Below are 21,223 nucleotides of genomic sequence, written 5' to 3'. Positions count from 1 at the left end.
GAATAAAAAGTAGTGGTGACAGTGGACAGCCTTGTCTTGTACCTTTTCGAATATTAACTGCATCTGTTAGTTCACCGTTCACTTCACCCTTGCTCTTTGAAAAGAGTATATTTTCACCACATTCCATGCCTTTCAGTTGCTGTAACATAAATTGCCAACGAATATTATCGAAGGCCTTCTCAGCATCCAAGCAAATTAGAGCCAATTGTTTCTCTGGATGAGTTTCATAATATTCCAAAATATTACAAACTGTTCTAACATTGTCTTTCAGGTATCTTCTAGAAAGGAACCCAGCCTGATCATGATGTATTGTAGACTGTAGAACTTTCTTCAAACGTTGTGCCAATATTGCAGCAAAAATTGTATAATCCACATTTAAAAGAGAGATTGGACGATAATTTTTAATATCTTTCAAATCTGCATCTTCTTTTGGAATCAAGGATATTGTAGCTTCTTGCCATGAAACTGGTATTTGGCCATCATCTTGAATCTTTTCAATGAGACACTTAAATGGTAATAATAAAGACTCCTCAAAGGCTTTATAGAATTCAGCAGACAATCCATCTGGACCCAGGGCTTTGCCATTCTTTTGGGATGCCATTACGTCTCCAAGTTCTCTTATTGTTATTGGTTCATTTAAGATTTTTTGCTGTTCCTCTGTAGACAAAATTTCTTTGAGCATGCCAATAAGCATACCTCAGTTTTATCTCAGTCTCCTCCATAAGTAACAAGTTCAGTTGGTGGTGTATTTCTTTCACCTTATTTTGGAATTCATGTTTTGTCGGTTGTTTTTTAAGATTCTTTTCAGTTTCTCCAGCTTGTGACATTAATTTTTGAAAATTTTCAGTTCTTTCTTTTTCTTAGTACTATATCTAATTGCAAGGAGTAATAATAAACAAAGGCTTTTTGGCAAAGCACGCTTAATAGCACGTAGGCAAAACAACACGCTTAATAGTATGTAGGCAAAACAACAAAAACAATTAACTATAACCTCTGGCAATGATGGTTCAATTAAAATCCAAGTCACTACAGAGTCTTTCAACTACTTCAAGGTATAAATTTGTAATCCAGGGCTGAATGCCCTTTTGTAATCCCAGAGTGAGATCAAAAATTAAAAATTAAACAAATAATCCAAGAGGAAAATAAAAACCAGGCACTCGTAAAAAGAAAAGCAAAAAGTAATAAAAATAAGGAAAAAATTCCAAATTTAATAATTCAAGAGAGGAAGGCTGAGAAAAAAAAACCTAAATCCAAAGCCAAAAATATTTAAACCATATCAAAAATATTCCAACCACAGGTAGAAAGAAAAAAAAAGTAAAAGCAAAATTAAAGGGTTATATCCATAAGAAGATGATGAAGATATTGGATTTATATCCCGCCCTCCACTCCGAAGAGTCTCAGAGCGGCTCACAATCTCCTTTACCTTCCTCCCCCACAACAGACACCCTGTGAGGTGGGTGGGGCTGGAGAGGGCTCTCACAGCAGCTGCCCTTTCAAGGACAACCTCTGCCAGAGCTACGGTTGACCCAAGGCCATGCTAGCAGGTGCAAGTGGAGGAGTGGGGAATCAAACCCGTTTCTCCCAGATAAGAGTCCACACACTTAACCACTACACCAAACTGGCTCTCCAATAACATCCAATAACAAGGAATAAGAATCCACTTTAAAAATTAGCACAGGTATTCTTCTTCCAACCAAAGATCCTGTTATGTCTTATATGTCTTAATACCCACCAGTATTTAAAAGTCAAATTAGAGCTCTTATAAATTCATTCAGAGCACTTCAATTTAAGCTTCAAATTGCTTTTAAACCAACTGTCCTTCACATCTATAAATGCTTGCAAACAACTTTCCCAAAGTCAAAACTTTTTCCCCAGAGGGGGGTTTAGAACAAATCAATTAAATTCAGCCATCAAGTCTCTTCCACAACTAAAGATTGGTGTGATTCTCCTAATGCAGGTATTGTAGATGTCACCAAGGTAGGCAGAAACTTTCAGAAGCCTTGAAGAAGGAGAGAGAGTCCTCCCCCTCTTCTCAGTCTTTTGCCTCCACTTAAATTCCGCTTCAGCCTTGGTTCTCCATTTTCTTGCTTGTCAAGAATAATGCCTTACAAGTCAATAATAAAAAGAAAGAACACTTAAAACGATAATAATGAAGATGCAGTTTGTCTTGATATCGCAGAGTCTTTTAGATCAGGAAAGAAGAAAGAAAAAGGAAAAGCCAGCAGTCGACCCTCATGCCATTTAAAAATGGCGATCGGAACGGTGATGCTAGAAGCGAGCAGGATCGGGGGGGGGGGCAGCCGCCTCCGCTGACACCCCCGTTCTACTGCTGGAGCTGCCTGCCTTCTGGGACCCTTCCTGGGTCCCAGAGTCGAGTCATCCTTCGTGGGAGACCCCTCAGTCGGTCCGATTAAAAAGTGGCTCAGGATGCACCGGTCTGAGCCGCTCCTAATAGTGTGTTGCCAAAACTGGAAGTAAAAAATGGATTCTCAAAAATCCTCTGTAATGTAGTACTGTATGCATGATTCAGATCAGCTAAGCAAATTTCAATTAACATGGAACTACAACAGAAGCGGTAATCACCTCCTCCCCAATAATTATAAGCATTTTCTCCCACTGGCCAGAGGTTATTCCTGTTTAACAAGTCTAGCTAACAAAGATTTTCAATTGTGTATATGACCTTATCTTTCTTTTCTAATACTGGATACATGATCTTTCAGCTCCTCCCCTCCCCTATTAAATTTTTTCCCCAAGTAGTTTCTTAAGAATCAGCAGCTTAAGATCTCCCAATCCTTTCTCCATTACATCATGGAAAAGAGACTCTAAAACCCTCCATTCTCTGACTAGAGCCCACTCTTAAGTTTAAAAACTTCTCCAGCTGAGTCCTGTATTCAACAAAGATTCCATTTTCAACTTTTAAATGATTGAATATGGCTGCATGAAAAGGAAGGGGAAGAAAATACAAGTAAATTCCTTTAATTTAATAATTTGCATAACTAGAGGGATCATTTTACCTTTCTTGCTCAATTACTGTAAAGTCTCACAAAGGAAGATGCTAACCTTCAGTTGTTTCTTTAATATGTATCAACTTTTCTTTCTAAAAAGTGAGAATATTGCCTTGTGTATTTCTATAAAGTCTGCTTAACCCATTAGTCAGATGAATACATGCTGTAGGTCAGCAAAAATTAATTTTGAAATGTATAACGTATTCCCCCCCATTGGTACAGCATAGCAGAACATGTGTTGTAGACTAACTGAAGTTCCCCAGTGTGCCCCCGATCCATTTCTTGTTCCATGCAAATGACCTGCTGCACCAAAATGTGGATGTGCAATCAAATGGATCTCTCTATGCAAAAGTGGATACAAACAAGTCTACCATTTAGATAATGAACAAGTAGGAGTCAAGATCGACTAATTCGGTACAGAGACTGGGGGATCTTGGCCTGTTATATCAGGTTTGGTTAAAATCATAATGGATCCACTGCTGCTAATGTTTTGCCCTTAGTCATTCCCTTCCCCCCTTTTCTCCATTGCTTGATTTGCAACTGGTGTGAAAGAAATAGTCAGCGCCTTCTCAGGGCCTGAGGTGGGAGGAAGCCTTGCATGACAATGCAAGGGCAAATGGCTAGATAACTGCCTGGGAAAGTATCCTGTAGTTATGTGTGAATGTTTCCTCCTGGAACCCCCACCGTAGGAATGTTTTTGAAGTGTATCTTAAAACCCATGTAACAATGTATTGGTTTCATTCTTGGCAAGCTAGAGGCTTACGCCAGAGTACCGGTTATCAATAAATGTAGTCTTAGTAACAACTTTGACTCCTTCTTGAATCCGTCGACTTGACATTAACACCTTTTAAGATCAACGTAAGGTACATAAGTAATGAGATAACATAATAAGAGACAATATTGCACGATGTCAAGCACTACAATGAATGGTGGTGCCAACTCTGTTCCTTCATATGCGTGATAACGATATTATCGTACTAGACCTAGTCATATATTAGTCATGGCATCGAGTGCTCTTTCACCTGTACATTATCAAGTATCACCATATGCTATCGCTTGCCATCAATGCTCTTTGAGAAACATGGAAACAAGGGAGCTGATTCAGGCATTCTTCTTGCTTGGCTTTTTTTGATTCTACAGACTTTTAAAATATATGGCTATTCAGCAGGAAAATAAACACAAAGTTTTTCATTTGCATCCCTTCTCTACCATATCTCCTAGCAACCTAATGTTTATAATATAAACTAACAACACAAATATGGTCATCATTATATGATGGTTAGCAGTGTCATTCACTCTCAGCCCAAGCAATCATACAGGGCTCTGCGGACAAAATGTATGGAAAACCGTGTATGCTGCATATATGCTGCCCTGAGTTTCTTGGAGGAAGTACAGAATAAAAAACATTTACATATACTAGTTCTGATTTGTTATTTGTCACCTTTTGGATTTTCAGCATCATATGATGTCATTCACAGCCTCTATGCAAAAGAATTAATTGGTGAGAACAAGAATACACAATTTTGAAAATGAAGTCCATTATATGCAAATTGCAAAAATTTGCAATGGCCTAGAGCTATAGGAATGTTGAAATATGCCTCAGATAGATCTTTGGAGGTCATCAAGTCCCCTCGCTGGAAAGCAGCCACAATGGCCTTCAGGGTCTCCATTCTGAATTTTCTGATGCCTACACTTTGTTAATCCATATTAAATCCAGGATGACCCTACCATCCCTGTCCTTTTATGAAGAACACTGTAATTGTTCCTGAAAGGAAGCTTGACCCTGTTTGCCGGAGAAGGAAGATGACCTATTCTCTCTAGATTTGTGCTGCCACTTCCCTTTAAAGGGTTTGTTGTAGCCTGGCCTTTGATCACATCTGTCAAAACAAATCACAAAAAATGGTTAGCACCATTGAAAGAGACTGTTGCCACTTTAGCTCTTACTGCTGGGACTGCATCCCAGTATCTGGTGATGTTCACACTGGCCAAGTCAGAAGCCCAGGAGATGGCTGCTCTAGTGAAGGGAGAACATGTGACTGAAGCACTATAGAGATTGTCCAAACTCTCTGGGACCCTCTGAAGGACCTGTTCTGTCCTTTGGCATGCCATCTGTGCCTATGGGGAGCCCTGAGAAGGATGCAAAACAACTGATAGGTTCATCCACTGTTGGAAGTCTGAATTTCTTGGAAGCTCCTGGTATAAGAATAAAACTTAGCAAAAAGAAGATTTAGCTTTAGGTTTCACTTGCTGCTTCCATTCGGCTTCATCTATGAATAAAATCCAAGCTGATAGAGGCACCCAAGGTAGATTTATTCTCTGACTTTGGCAATGATTTTATCAGAGCCGTTGAGAAATTCAGCATCTTCATTTATTATCCCATTTGGGCTATAAGAGAGGTTCAGGGTTGTCAAGACTTTCAATGAGAGTCTAATACAAGGGTGGCCAAACTTGCTTAATGTAAGAACCACATAGAATTAATATCTGAGAGCCACAAGACAGGAACGTCAGATGTTTGAGAGCCACAGAACAGGAAGGAAGATGGAGGGAGGAGGTGGAAAGAAAGCAACTTTAACTTTTAATACATTATCCAAGCTGCCAGCCGGCTCTGCTTGGAGAAATGATTTAAAGAGAGAAATGCCTTCTCCAAACCAGCTGACGGGGCAGTGGGGGCTTTGAGAGCCATACAATGTGTGTGAAAGAGCCACAGTTTGGCCACCTCTGGTCTAATATAAAGCTCTCGGGGAAACAGCCTGGCTACTATGGCAGTAGGCAAAATCTTGGCCTCTTCCTCATATAATTCAAGAAGAGAAGGCTGAGGACTTAGAACCCTTATTTTGGTCACTAAAGAGAGGACTGCAATCCCTGGGGAGGCCTGTAATTTGTTTTGTTCAACTCTTTTTTTTAAATGGGTTAAAAAAATTACCCACGGCCTCATCCCTGCCCCATTTCTTGGGCTTAGGGTCTGTCTCTGTCTTGGAGCCCTCTTTCCAAAGGTCTCTATCCTTCCTGATTCAACCTACAGTTATGAAGGTGACTGGCTTTAGCACCTTCCCCTGAAATATCCATGGTTTGACTCCCAAACTGCGTGTCATTATTGTATAAAGGGGAATTTGGCAGTTAGAATCCACATGATGAGTTCTCCATGTTGAATCCCTGGGATGCAACTGAAAGTGAAAGCAGTCACTCAGTCTAAACTTTACTCCCTCTAGGACTCAGGGACTGATTCAGTATTAGGCAGCTTCTAAAATGGCCGCCTTTCCCTCTCTTTTTCTCCCTGAAGGCCTGCAGCCTGAGGGGAATGAAGAGGCCTTATTACCCAGGGAAAAACAAACTTCCAACTCCCAACCACACCAGAAGGAAGGGAGGGGGAAATTTTCTTAGCCATTTGCCCACCAGGTTCCCTTTACAAATGAGTAACACTGGGGCCCAGGCAGAAGAGAAAATGCTGGATCAGTGCCCAGGGCACAACCCTACTTTACATGGAGGGTGCAGCAAGCTTGGACCTCCACTGGTTCTGAATAAATCATCTACACCAGGAGTGATGAGATCTCAGCCTTCTGGGCTAGCACCTTATTAACACAGTGCAGCCTGGAACCTCCATCGGCTCTGAATAAATCTGACCAGCTCTGAATAAATCACAAAGGTATTGAAGAAAGGGCAGAACTGCTCAACTCCTACTTTTCCTCAGTCTTCTCATCTGAGGGAAATGATGCTCATCATGGCAAAAACAGAACATATAAGGAGGGTATGAAGTTCCAACCTAGGATCAGCACAGGGGTAGTACATAAACACTTAGTTTCTTTAAATGAAACTAAGTCCTCAGGGCCAGATGAATTGCATCCAAAGGTTCTAAAAGAGTTGCGGATGTAATTTCTGAGCCTCTGGTTATTATTTTTGAAAATTCTTGAAGAACAGGAGAGGTGCCGGAAGATTGGATGCAGGCGAATGTTGTCCCCATCTTCAAGAAGGAAAAAAAGAGGACCCGGGTAACTACCAACTTGTCAGCTTGATGTCTATACCTGGAAAAGTTTTAGAACAAATCATCAAACAGTCGGTCCTGGAATATTTAGAAAGAATGAATGCGATTACTAAGAGCCAACATGGTTTTCTTAAGAACAAGTCATGCCAGACTAACCTGATCTCTTTTTTTGAGAAAGTGACTACCTTGCTGGATCAGGGGAATGCTGTAACCATCATTTACCTTGATTTCAGTAAGGCTTTTGATAAGGTTCCACATACTATCCTTGTAGACAAGTTGGTAAAATGTGGTTTGGATCTTGTTACCGTTAGGTGGATCTGTAACTGGTTGACAGATTGCACCCAAAGAGTGCTTGTAAATGGTTCCTCATCCTCTTGGAGAGGAGTGACAAGTGGAGTTCCTCAGGGATCTGTCCTGGGACCTGTTTTGTTCAACATCTTTATCAATGATTTGGATGAAAGAATAGAGGCAATGGGAGGAGTCGCAAACACAGCAGAAGACAAAAACAGGATACAGGATGACCTTGACAGGCTGGAAAACTGGGCTAAAACCAATAAAATGAATTTTAACAGGGATAAATGTAAAGTTCTGCATTTAGGTAGGAAAAATCCAATGCATGGTTATAGAATGGGGGAGACTTGTCTTAGCAGTAATATGTGCGAAAAGGATCTAGGGGTCTTAGTGGATCATACACTGAACATGAGTCAACAGTGTGATGCGGTGGCTAAAAAGGCAACTGCAATTTTGTATCAACAGAAGTATAGTGTCCAGATCATGTGATGTGATGGTATCGCTTTACTTTGCTCTGGTAAGACCTCATCTGGAGTGTTGTGTTCAGTTTTGGGCACCACAATTTAAGAAGGATATAGGCAAGCTGGAACGGGTCCAGAGGAGGGCAACGAAGATGGTGAGGGGTCTGGAGACCAAGTCCTATGAGAAAAGGTTGAAGAAGCTGGGGATGTTTAGCCTGGAGAGGAGGTGGCTGAGAGGTGATATGATCACCATCTTCAAGTACTTGAAGGGCTGTCATATAGAGGATGGTGTGCAATTGTTTTCTGTGACCCCGGAAGGTAGGACCAGAACCAATGGGTTGAAATTAAATCAAAAGAGTTTCCAGCTCAACATTAGGAAGAACTTCCTGACCGTTAGAGCGATTCCTCAGTGGAACAGGCTTTCTTGGAAGGTGGAGGGCTCTCTTTCCTTGGAGGTTTTTAAACAGAGGCTAGATGGCCATCTGACAGCAACGAAGATCCTGTGAATTTAGGGGGAGGTGTTTGTGTTCCTGCACTGTGCAGAGGGTTGGACTAGATGACCCTAGAGGTCCCTTCCAAATCGATGATTCTATGATCTACCCCAGGACTGATGAGGTCTCAGCCTTCTGGGCTAGCGTGCCTGGGTGACACAGCTCCAGAGACTGCTGCTGACTCTACCGCTCTCTTCTGAGTCCTCACAAGTGTAGGATCATGAAGGAACCAGCCAGGAGGGATACTGGTGGCAAAAGCAGGAGTCAGTGAAGCTCCAAGACCACTGAGGGACCAGCCTGTGGTTTCAGTGTCAAAGGAGCCATGTGGCTGGCTGCCGCAGCAAAGAATGGGATACCAGAGATGCTTGGGTGCCTAGGTACCTTCCTGTCTGGTTCCATGGTCACCTCAGTGTCTTTCTTCTTATCAGGATCTTCAAGCTCAACAGAGCTCAAACCGACACATCCTGCTTTAAGGGCAGGGCCGGTAAGACTGGAAAACCAGGGGATAAGCCCCTTCCCTCCAGGATCACTTTAAGTCAGCCCTATCCTGGAAGAGGAGGAGCTACATTCCAGGTAGTAAGGACTGACCCACTACCAGGACCACCAGAGAGAAAAAAAATTATCTACAGACAAATTACACTTAGCTAGAAAGTAAAGAAGTTAATAGCACCTATCTATCGCATGACATTTAGGTACTCAATGGGTTTGTCATAAAGAGCTTCATTCACTTAAGACAATGATAAAGCTTTTGCAAGCAGACTGATGTTTGGGTAATGCAAGCACACCATCCCCTTTTCCTTCAACAGAGGAATGTGCTGTGGAATGAGATAATCATATCTGATTGGTAACACAGCTTCACTCCAACTGTCAGTGTTCTGGGTGCTTGCCATACATCTTGGACTAGCATTGAAGTAGTATGGCTCCAGACTACTCAGGGATTTTGCTGTTGTTGGGCAAAAGAATGGCATTCCTACCTGGAATCATCCCAACACCTGTACTCATTTATGTGGAGAGAGATCTAGCCACTGTACTGTATGTATCTTCACTGGAATTCATAAGGCAAGATCCACTGATCAACATAGCTCAGAACAGAGGAGTACTCCAAATATACACAATCACTGAAGTTGGTCTCCTCCATCTTAAATTATTGTGAGTATTCAATAGTTACACAACTAGATGCTAGCAGATTCTGTTGAGAGACTACCTCTCACACTCTTCTTATCCTTAGTTCTAGTTGTACATTTATCCCCCCCCCCCCCAACTCCACTCAGCCTGATAAATTAGGTCATTCAACTCTTATCCTTTCCTCAATGAGCTGATATTCATACTAATTAATTCTACTGCTTCATTTCCAGGGAACATTCCCCAACATTACCGAAATGTGTTTTGTCTTTGATGACAAGCCTTCAATATTCCAAACTATGAGGTGAGATTAAAAATCGATTTGGCCACAAACTTTACAAAAAACCCAAACCTTTTTATGTCCATTATTTGGACAATCCATGTTGGAGACAGAGCGTGAAGTATACAAAATGTGTTCACCCCCAAAGTACATCTATTTTATTGCTAATGAGAGATTCAGTGATCCACATCAAAACAGACTGTTCACACACACACACTCACATTCATGCAAACACTTTTGCCAGTTGCTTGAATACTCTCAATGAACTAACTCAGCTCCTGTGTTCCTCTCTATCAAACAAACATTTTTAAGGAACAAAGTCTGAGATCCCACACTTGAACTTTTTTTTTACCTGTACATCCTGTGAAATTTCAGCTGTGGGAGGTGGAGGAGATTCTTCACACACAGCCAGGCTCCGAACTAGCTTTAATTTTGTACTTGACTGAAGAAAAGTATTTACAATTAAAACTCTACACTTAAGAGATGTTTTCCCTCAAATTAAACTTACTGCCAAGCATGTAACAAAACTGATCACATTCAAATGTCAGCTACTGCAATCTTTTTTTTTTGGGGGGGGGGGGGGATGTGGACAAATGAACAAGCAGTTAAAACTCTGGAGTCATCCAAATATCAGCAGAAAGCAACTTCAGTTAATTAAAAAAATTGTAAGCAAAGGAACAGCAATATTTCCTGCCTCTAGCAACAAGAAGCCACTATAAATGTAAAGGCAAAGCACAAAAAGCAAACAATTAAGCAAAACGAAAAAAACCCAAAAAATACTTTATTGCCAAAAAAGAACAAAACTGAAGTCAATACAGGGTTTCACAAAATAGCAAGGCTTCGTCAAGCATGAAGGCTTCCTCAGCATGCCAGCACACAAGTCTACTGTACCTTTGACCTTTTTCCTGTCTGTCCAAAAGACTGCGCTGGCCGCTGAATGGTGAGCACAACAAAAGAGAGTTTGCATTAATCTTTATGTACTGCTGTATAAGGCATTAGTCAATTCACTAGTGTACACAGCAGAGAGAAAGCAATTTCATGGCGACCATTAGTTACAGGATGATCCTTCCATTTAATCAGATGTGAAAACACAACTCAGACTGCTGTCTGATTTTTAAGAGAAGCAGTATTTCAAGCTTCCGTTCTTAAACAACATTCTTCTTGCAAACAGAAAGCCACCAACTTTTTAAAAGTTACTAATAGCTCAAGAGCGTTAGTACATCCAGACAAGTACTGCCTATCTGCCTCTCTAGCCCTCAAATAAGATGAGCATGGATCACCAGATACTGAAACTGTTTCTACATATTTTCCCTCCCCTAGAGTGGTACCAGCCTTCCCAGTTAAGTCCTTTTCCCAGACAGTACTGCTGCCATTTTACTGTCTCTGTTCCTCATGATGCATATGCTAGATAATGCCTGTCATTATTATCACCACTTGGCATTACCACTCAGTGAGATCTCAATCTCCAGAGACAGATCTAGGTGGGTAGCTGTGTTGGTCTGAAGCAACAGAAAAAAATGGGAGTCCAGTGGCACCTTTAAGACCAGCTCTCAATAAATGTAGCTAATTAACATCCAGTGTTACAGACTATGCAGGGACCAACTTCCACAAGGAAATCATTCTCAACAGTATCTCCACAATGAAAAAGTGTGTGGAGACCTTGGATCCTACAACAAATGCACATGGCTATAGGCATGCTTCTCTAGATTGGAAATAAGATGTGTACAGACATTAGGGGAGGGACGGTGGCTCAGTGGTAGAGCATCTGCTTGGGAAGCAGAAGGTCCCAGGTTCAATCCCTGGCATCTCCAGAAAGGGTCCAGGCAAGTAGGCGTGAAAACCCTCAGCTTGAGACCCTGGAGAGCCGCTGCCAGTCTGAGAAGACAAGACTGACTTGGAAGGACCAAGGTCTGATTCAGTATAAGGCAGCTTCATATGTTCATATATATGTACAGGCTCTACTGAAAATACTATATTTTCACTGATAAATTAAAGCCTGTGGTGGTACAAAAGAAAGTGGGTCTCATGCATTCACTCTGAACATATGTTCAAATCGCCTCACAGTGATGAAGCTTGCCAGCTGGGTAAGGCATTAAGCTTCAAGCCTAACCTAACTCTGGCTGAATTAATGACAAAAAAGGAGAAAACTGTTAAGTATTTTTCTATGGTTTAACACAACTTTGTAACATAGAATGATATTTTAAAATAAGTTGTCACAAAGTGTTAATGCAAACGTAACATAGAAGAAGAAGAAGATATTGGATTTATATCCCGCCCTCCACTCCGAAGAGTCTCAGAGCGGCTCACAATCTCCTATATCTTCCTCCCCCACAACAGGCACCCTGTGAGGTGGGAGGGGCTGAGAGGGCTCTCACAGCAGCTGCCCTTTCAAGGACAACCTCTGCCAGGACTATGGCTGACTCAAGGCCATTCCAGCAGGTGCAAGTGGAGGAGTGGGGAATCAAACCCGGTTCTCCCAGATAAGAGTCCGCACACTTCACCACTACACCAAACCGCTCAGTTATACAGTTATACAGTCATACAGTTATAACTTAGCAGAGGTCAGTGATTTTTATTTATATTCTAATAAAGGAACACACCAAGAGACTGTAAAAATGCTAGCTATGTTTACACTCTTCTTGCAATCCTCTATTCCTTTTACATAAATAAATAGTTTAAAATTTTAATGTGTCCCACTGTGACTGTTGACAGTTCAATCAAATTTGTATTTTCTCACATGAATGTGGGTTCTCTGACATCTCCACTTTGTGACTTTACCTTACTAGACTTTACTGGTTTGACAATTTTTTCCACATGTTCCATACCGAAGTTTTATTATAATGGCATTATTATGATGAGCTAATATCTGTTTGCTCTTCATAATGGTATGCTGATGGAGAAGAGATTGGTGTGAATCCAATGAAGGCATTTAACCACAACTCTTAATCTCCAAATCTGCTTTTAAAAAGAGGAGTTGGTACCACTAACATTCAGAATGGCTTACTTTACATGGTCAAGGATATACCATGCAGTCACATACAGACTGGGCAAAAGCAGGAAGGCGCTGGACTTCACAGAAGTTTACATGCTTGTATCCCCTACAATAAGAACACCTTTTTACTTTCCAGCTATAAGACAAACTAATGCCCAATGGACTAAAAATCCATTACATGAACTGGGACAAGTCACATATGCCTCAAGGAAGGTAACACTGGGAAGAATGTCTTGGCCACTTACAGCATCTGAGTGCTTCCTGTTCCAGCTGTTATAAGACTGGGCTGGGTCCAGAAGCATAAGCCCTTCATAAGAGCTAAAGGGCTATTGGCGTGTGGCTTATAACCACTGCCTTTGGATGAGTCAACTACTGAATCCCAGGTCAGCCCAAGTTAGTCTGTCATCTATCCATTTGTTTAAGCAGGATACAAATACTTAAAAACATGCATACATACACTGTAAGGCCCATGTCAGGGGCACTTCCACCACCACCCATCTGCTATCTCAGATGTACAAAGCCCAGCAATCTTTACAGCCTGCTCCTTTTGCACCCATCCATAAAATATTGTGCTCAGAATCCACATGATGCTGGAGAAACAGAGCATTAGTCTATATCGTTTTGAAGGGTATGATGGAACAGACTTGCTTTGACTTGCAGACTCTGCTCTGCCCATCCCTTCTTGATGCTGCCAACCTCTGGAGGGGTTTACCACTTCCTTCCACTGGGGTATTCACTGCAACCACCTGCTCGCTTTAGGGATTCCCACTGGGAGGAACAGGACTCCCAGTTCCCCTTCCCAGTTCTGAGGCCTGGCCTTGGTGTCTCCACTACCCAGCAACTGGTTACCATGGGAACCAAAACAATTTTGGAACTTTCTTGGACAGCCATCTACACACTTGCTGCTTTCCTCCCAACCCAGGGGGCCGTCTTGCACTAGCTTGTCCAAAACGGTGGAGGAATCTTGATGGCAGAGATGAAGAACCAACCGCCAAAGTCAGAAAATATTTACAAGCATCCTTAAGTGCAACACTAAATCAGCAACAAGAAAGCAACCAAAGGAAAAATGGCCATAAACTTCCTCTTTTCTAGACATACCCTAACTGATCTTAAAATGGGACAGGCAGCTGTGATCTTAAAAAGTTACAAGGTTCCTATCTATGCCCCATTACCTGGGAAACTACATGGTCAGCAACAGATGGCCTCCACAACTGATCATCACTGAGAAGTCTGTTCCTTTTAAAAAATCAGCATCAAGAGACCCTTTCTCCTTACAGCAAGGGCCTTTATCAAATCTATCTCTCCACCCTTTACATCACCCCTCAACCCTCTTGACCCAGCCCACCCAGGTCGCAGGTGCATCCCTCCTGGAAGTTATTCTGGGGAATCTCCAGGAGACTTCCAAGCACCAAATTCATTAGGCAGATTTCCTACCAGACCCATTAGCATATATATAGATATAATCTAGCAGGCAACTGAACTGGCTTCCTACCACTTCCAGAGAGGAGGGGGGAAATCCACATTTTTGAAACAGTTCTGCACAAAGAGAATATTTGCAACACCTTTGATTTATTTAGGATGAATAAATCTTATTCCCATGGAACTCCTAAAATAAAGTCTAGTAAGAAAAAAGGTACCTTTGACAGCTGCAAACCCTGGAATGCCTGGCTCCCTTCACAAGTAAGAAGTAGAAACTTAAGTTTGTAACTGGTTTTCCAAGTAATGTTTTACTTCCCCAGTTTCACTTATTTGGGAATGCAGAAAAAACTAGATCTCAACCCTGAGAGACTTTCTGGCTAAGCATCCCCTGCAAACCAGCCACTCTGCTCACACTGCTTACACATCCAACAAAAGCAGAAAACAAACTTCCTGTCTCCAAGATGTGCATTCTAGCCACCAAGATTCAAAGGCTGTCCTGGGGCAAGCAAGGCCAAATGAGTTTGCTCTCTAACTGGTTGAAATGTTACCAAAGAGTACAGGGTCCAAAGAAGGGCCATGCATAAAGCTCCTTTAAATTCAACTGCTCCATAATGGCACTTACATGCCTTTACATATTCCACCCTTTCGCAAGTGCCAAGTGCATTCTTGCTCATCATAGTTGAAATCAGAAAATCCAGCTTCTCTGCCAGAAAACAGGATGCAGATGGTATATCCATGAACTTTTTGACAACTCTTTTCCTTTAGCATGCCTGACAATCTTGCTAGCCATCAGCAAAAGGTATAGAAGGCTGTTATCTTTGATGCAGATTCTGGAGAACCAGTCAGCCCACTACAATACATGATCTGTTTGTATGTCCTATAATTATTATGAAGCAAATAAAACTATTCCAGATAGCCAAGGCAAGTCTTCATAAGCAGATAGTTAAAACATAAACACAGTTGTACAGTCTCCCCCGTTCTAGAAAGTTATGTGTTTTTCATATTGTAGTCAAGGTTGTAAGCTTCCTTGGGATAACAGAAAAGCGGGGCACACATTTTTTAAAATTAGTAACACAAAAAAGTAGATTACACTGTCAAGATTGAAATACCTCCATTTTGTTAGCAACACTCCTTACCAGATCGGCAAGCGCTTGAGCCAACTAACTAGGTCAGACCTAGATTGCATAGAAATCTCTCGGCAAGAGCAGAGGTGGGCTGGCAAAATGAGTATGACGGGCTATTCTGGTTAATAAAATCTGAGCCCTATGAAACAATGGCTGAGTAACATACAAAGAATCTAAGGTATACAGAACCTTTAAAACAGTCCTGTTAAGCAGTCCCAACCCAGCATAACCAAGACGCTATAGGCTATATATTCTGAGGCAATCAGACCTATCATAGTAGTCCAAGGCTAACTTAATATGAAAGACTCCTTTACAGTCAGTTCTCATTCAAATGGACAAAATCAAACTTCTTTCAAATATCTAATATCTTGTTGAAAGCCCTTAGAAATATCTTGCTGATATCTAATATCTAATTGAAAGCTCTTATCTTTCTTCAGCTGGGAGAGCAGCAGGCATCTGATCCATACTTCCTTTCCTCCTGTGCCGATTAGAAACACTAATGGTAGCTTTCCTAGACTTCTTCCCTTCCCTTTGGGGAAGCCTACAATAATTCAGATTTTATTTCTTTATTTACATTGTTTGTAGCCCACTTTTCTCACAGGGACTCAAGGTGGACTGCACATAGTGAGCCAGTATAATCAACAAATGGGACATTCAATAAACAATGAATAAGAATTTTAGAAGCCCAGAACCAGAAGGAACTAAAGTACAGTGTACATATTAACATGACACACTGAATGGCACAAAGATTACATAATAGGATCCTACTTCAATAAAGTATATAAACAGTACAGAACACAGTCCCAATTATTTATCCAGGCAAGTTTAACAAATTCGTACAGTGAACCCTATTACCTGTGCAGAAAAGCCCTCCGAAATAGTTCAGCTTTACATAGTTTGTGGAAGCCAGAATAGTGGGAGCTTTCCTGAACTTAGGGAGGCCATTGCACAATGCAGTAGTCACAATGAAGAAAGCATGTGTATGTTGTTGATTTTGCCCATTTGCAGGTCAGCACCTGCTCCAGCCTCTGCTGACGTGAGTGAAATTGTCACGGTGAAGCACAGGGAGAGGGGCCAAGGCCATGAAAGGCTTTGTATATGTGACGGCCAATACCTTAAACTGACCCTGATGGGCAGTTCTTTCAACATAAATGAAGAAGCATGGGGGATAAAATAGTGCCCTGTGGAACCCTACATGATAGGCCCTACACCAACGACAACTGGCTTCTAATAGCAATATTTTGAATCCAATGCTCACAAACTTTGTAAATCAACAGGCAAAGAAGATCCTGCATGTGAAGTTCCAAACTACCTGTTTCCTGATGGCAGAGTAACTGGAAGACGCTTGCACCTTCACTCATCTGAGTAAAGCTTTCTGATAGTGCTACCCTGCAAATGGGTAAGATTGGCTGCTGCCCTTCATGTGCCTTCTCTGTAATGGCTCCCACATTGTGAAACAGCTTGCCTGGGGAGATGAGGAAGGCTCTCATGCTTCTGTCATTTTGCAGAATGTGCAAAAAAAGGAATGTTTGTGATGGAGGGCATTTTCATAACAAGATTAGAACTATAGTGCAATGGAACAGCTCAGGAGGTTGCTTTTACAAGTGAACAGTCTACTGCAATGCTTACTGTATGTGCCACCTCTCACCTGTAGATACCACCAACTGTGTTATACTATATCATCCATTAGATTCCCTCCCCATCATTTTCTAGTTCTGTAATGCTGACCTTACTGCATTATTTATTGAATATCTTATGCTGTGCAATCAAATTGTTTTTCATATTTTGTAATCCATCTCAAGTCTCAGTGAGAAAGGTGGGCTATAAATGAAATGCATAATTCTTTCTTTGCTATTGTCCTCATGTTTTAGATCCCTTACTAATGAAAAACTACATACTGCCAGGGCATGCACACATGCCTTCACACACAGTGCTTGTCTGCCTTTAATCTTCCTTGCTTGTATGCTCTGGATTCTGACATGCACCTCAGACCCAGTCTCACTCTCTCTTTGTGTGTACTGTCTGGACCTGCTGCTGCATTTCCCCCATTTGAGCCCTTGCCAAGTGCCCTTCCTCAGACCTCCAAACCCTAAACTGATGTGCATGTCTGAGCACCAACAGAACTAAGCAATTCCATAGGACTCTCTGACAGAAAAGAGGACTGGTACTTCCTTTTCTCTCTCTTCGTAATCTTCTGCTTACCCCATTACATTCCAAGGTACACACTGCTCCATGGGGGCAAAGATTAAATACTAGTATTGACAAAGTGTAGTAATTTGCGTGGAAATTGCTCTGGCTGCATGCTTATAGCACTGATAATCCTCAAACTTATTCAGGCTCATTACAGTCTTTGTCTTCCTTCCTAAGCTTGCTTTGAAACTTTGTCACTTTTAATTTTGGTCCCAAATCTCTGGGTATGCAATATTCATTCCTTTCCATTTGATCCTGGAGTCACGCAGACATGGGAGCTTACATCTGTTGCCCTGACCGCATTTGGTAACACCTGACTCCTGGACAGAGCTCTTCCAGGACCACCAGCTGATGAATTTGCAGATCCTCTGCCAGAACAGCATTAATAATTTCTCTCAAATTACTACATAACTACATAAACCAAGCCATAGTGATGACATCTTTTGACTAGAGATACTATACATGGTATTTGCACATTCAGTAGGGAGGCAGGAACCTATCAACGAATCATGATTTGTGCTTTGTTTTGAACAGATTCATTTAAATTGCATTGTCCATGACCCAAAAATGAACATTTCCCCCCCATGATGGGTTTTTTTTTGCAGTTCAATCTATTCCTAGGCAATGCTGGGGGTGGACTTCTGGAGTGACCTAAAAACACACCCCTAGCATTTGTCTATAGCTTGATCTGCAAGAGCCAACCACAGAGTTCCCATTCTGTTCCCAAACAAACCACCTGGGACTCCTGCTCTGGGGGACTATAACTCACCTCCCCCCATCCATTTCTCACCCAACATAGAAAGCAGGCAGAAGAGAGTCAGCTGAAGAGTTTGCTGCAAGTCTGGCATCTCTAGCCCACTGGCAGGCTGTTTTACTCCTTCCCAAACCAAATGAACCATGAAACAGTTCAGGAAATAAAATGTACTATGAACCAAAATGAACCATTGGTTTGGGAAATCAAACAAACCAACATGAACTACCATTATCCGTTACAGGCATCTGTAATATTCAGTTCAGGAAACTACACTTTGAAATGAACAGAATGCATATATAGGATATGTTTTATGCTGTTGCATGAACCTGCTGAAAAGGATGAAGTGAGATTGAAGGTTCAGACATTAATTGGATTACTGAAACTATACTTGGTGCAAATTTCCCATAGAATGGGGGCAATAACTGAAAACAATACACTTTTTCTTTTCTTTTGAACAACAACTAAAAACAACTTTGCAAAACCCTACTTCAATCAGCTATAAAACCTCAGAACATTTAAAAAGCAGTGCATTGCTTGCAGGTCATCTTTGCCACTGTAAATACCAGGCTCACTGAAGCAAATTCATGTTAAAGACAGACATATCCTTGATTAAAATGCTATCCTGGTGGGGGGGGGGGTTGTACGCATGCGTTAACTAAGCCGGCTGTGTGCTCGTCCTCCCCTTCGAACTGGAATTTTAAATAGCTCAAAAGAATGTAAATAGCTCTTTGGCAAGTCTATTTGAAGAACGAGCTTACTTACGAAGGTCTGAAGATCATAAGAATTCCTTTCTGGGGTCCCAGAGGGTAAGACAACAACTTTTACTATCAAATTAACGAGGCAACGCCCTGGTTAATTACTCAGCGGTCGTGGGTAACTCCGGAAAATAATCATCATGGCTAAGACAATTAAAGAATTATCTGAGCAGATATCAGCTTTCCAGACTTTAATAATGTCGTGCCAGGACCAGATGAGATCTGAAATTAAATCACTGAGGGACGCTTTTACAGAGTTGAGTGCAGAGCTCAAGGACACATGGAACATTGCAATCTCTGCTAATGAGCTGGCCTTATATAATAAACAAAAAATACTCCAGCTGAATTCGCAACTTACAGAGCTCTCTGATCGTAACAGAAGAGCGAATCTGATCCTGGGTGGAATTTCAGAGGAAATAAATAATAAGCTCCTGGAAGGAACCCTTATAGACTGGATGGGTGAGCAAGGAGTCACTCTGCAATCTCAGGATATTGAGAGAGCTCATAGACTGCAAAGGAGACAAGATGGGGGTGCCCCAAGGGAAGTCATAATTAAATTTTCAAGGGAAAAGACTCAGCAGACAGTTTTCAAGACTTTGAAAAAAAGGAAAGACCTTTCTTTTAGAGGAAGGAAAGTTTGGGTGAGAGAAGACTTCTGCCAGGAAACCATCAGAAAGAGAAGGCTAATGAGACCCTTTGGGCAAAAATTATATGACAACAAGATTAAATTCTCCTGGGGGTACCCCTCCTCAATAATTATTTTTAAAGATGAAAAAAGGCTGGTGGCCCGCAACCCTAAAGAAGCAAGAGATCTCCTCACTCGCCTGGGCATCGCCACAGACGACCTAAGAGACCCGAGAGAGGAAGAAGAAGAAGAAGAAACAGTGGAGCTCGGTGTGGACCCGGGAGAAGGAAGCTCAAGTAGACAAGAGAAAAGGCCAAGAACGGACTACTAAAGGGAAGTATAAAATATTTTGAGCTAAATTTAGCTATAAGCTTGAAGGGGAGGGCGGGATGCGTGCCCCCTGGAAGGTGGAAGACAGGATGATGGTTTCATCCAGGAAATTGTCTGTGCCACAGGGGAAGGGAATAGGGTGGGGGGGGGGGGGTTCAGTAAGAAGTATAGAAAAATACCCTCAGCCATTAGGGCCCAAGTCTGTTACATATAAAGAGAATGGATAGATCTTTAAGAGTCCTTTCACTGAATGCGAATGGTCTATCATCAAATCTTAAGAGATTCAGAGTAATTAAAATGGCTAAAGAACAAAGAATAGATTTGTTGTGCCTACAGGAAACTCACAAAAAAATAAATGATAGAAAACCATTGATAAAAGATCTGAGGTGGCAGGTGTTAGCAGAAGCAAGAGGGTCTTCCAAAGCTAGAGGCGTGGCTACATTGATTCGTAAGGATATTTAGGTGGAGAACATGGAAAAATTAGTAGATAAGGAAGGTAGATACCTCTTAGTTAAGTTTAAGCTGGAAGCCATAAAAATCACTATAGTAAATGTTTATGCACCAAATAAAAGACAAAGGAAATTCTTAAACTTGGTTTTTAAGAAGATACAACAGTTTTCAGAGGGCGAACTAATTGTAGTGGGCGATCTAAATATGGACATAACTAAGAACAATAGTATTAACCTAAGAGATTGGGGCTTGAAGGACGCTCATGAGTTCACCAATACGAGACCCAGCCCGACACATATTTCTTGTAGACATAAAACAGCATCCCGCTTAGATTATATAATTTTGGAAAAAAATAATAATATGGTGGTTAAAGAGATCAAGACCCATCCAATTTTGATTTCTGACCATGCCCCTCTAAGTATTGAATTAGAATTAAATCTTCCCTCGAAAAATAGACCTTGGAGGTATAACAACTTGGTAATGACAAAAGAAGAGGATAGGGAATACTTAATGACACAGTTAAAATTATATTTTAAGGAAAATAGAGGAACTGTGTCAACTAATATATTGTGGGACGCTGCTAAAGCGGTAATAAGGGGCCATTTGGTTAGGAAGGAAAAAGACATAAAAAGTGAATGGTATAAAAAAGGCAAATAAAACTTAAGGAATTGGAGGAGTTACAAAAAGAAATAGTGGGAAAGTGTAATCCTAGTTTACAGATTAGAATTAAAGAGATTCAAAAACAGTTGGAGGCCCTAGATATGGCAACAATGTGGAAAAAGGAAATAATGGTTAAGAACGACTTCCAGAGGAATAGCATTAATACAGCAAAAAGATTAGCTAATTATTTGAAAGTTAAAAAGGCAAAACAATCAATTAGAACTATTAAAATTAATAATAGTACAACTCAAAACTCTAAGGAAATCACTAAGGCATTTGAAGACTTCTATAAAAA

General features: G+C 41.2%; 1 protein-coding gene across 9 annotated transcripts in view; it reads right to left on the bottom strand.

Annotated features, from left to right (window-relative positions):
* R3HDM1 (R3H domain containing 1) overlaps positions 1-21,223 on the bottom strand; it is a 157,720-nt gene that overhangs the window by 110,475 nt on the left and 26,022 nt on the right. For 6 of the 9 annotated variants that reach the window (XM_060256860.1, XM_060256861.1, XM_060256862.1 and 3 more), the window contains exons 2-3: positions 10,521-10,562; positions 9,982-10,071 (exon numbers count right to left, since the gene is read on the bottom strand). The exons of the other annotated variants lie outside the window; for them this stretch is intronic. In XM_060256860.1, coding sequence (XP_060112843.1) covers positions 9,982-10,071; positions 10,521-10,562 — 132 coding nt within the window. The remainder of the gene's footprint in view (positions 1-9,981; positions 10,072-10,520; positions 10,563-21,223) is intronic. 9 annotated transcript variants of the gene reach the window in all.

This window comes from Heteronotia binoei, chromosome 16 (genome assembly GCF_032191835.1).
Source record: "Heteronotia binoei isolate CCM8104 ecotype False Entrance Well chromosome 16, APGP_CSIRO_Hbin_v1, whole genome shotgun sequence".
NCBI classification, from domain to species: Eukaryota; Metazoa; Chordata; class Lepidosauria; order Squamata; family Gekkonidae; genus Heteronotia; species Heteronotia binoei.
Note: the sequence above shows the minus strand (reverse complement) of the source record. Positions and strands in the feature narration are given on the sequence as shown.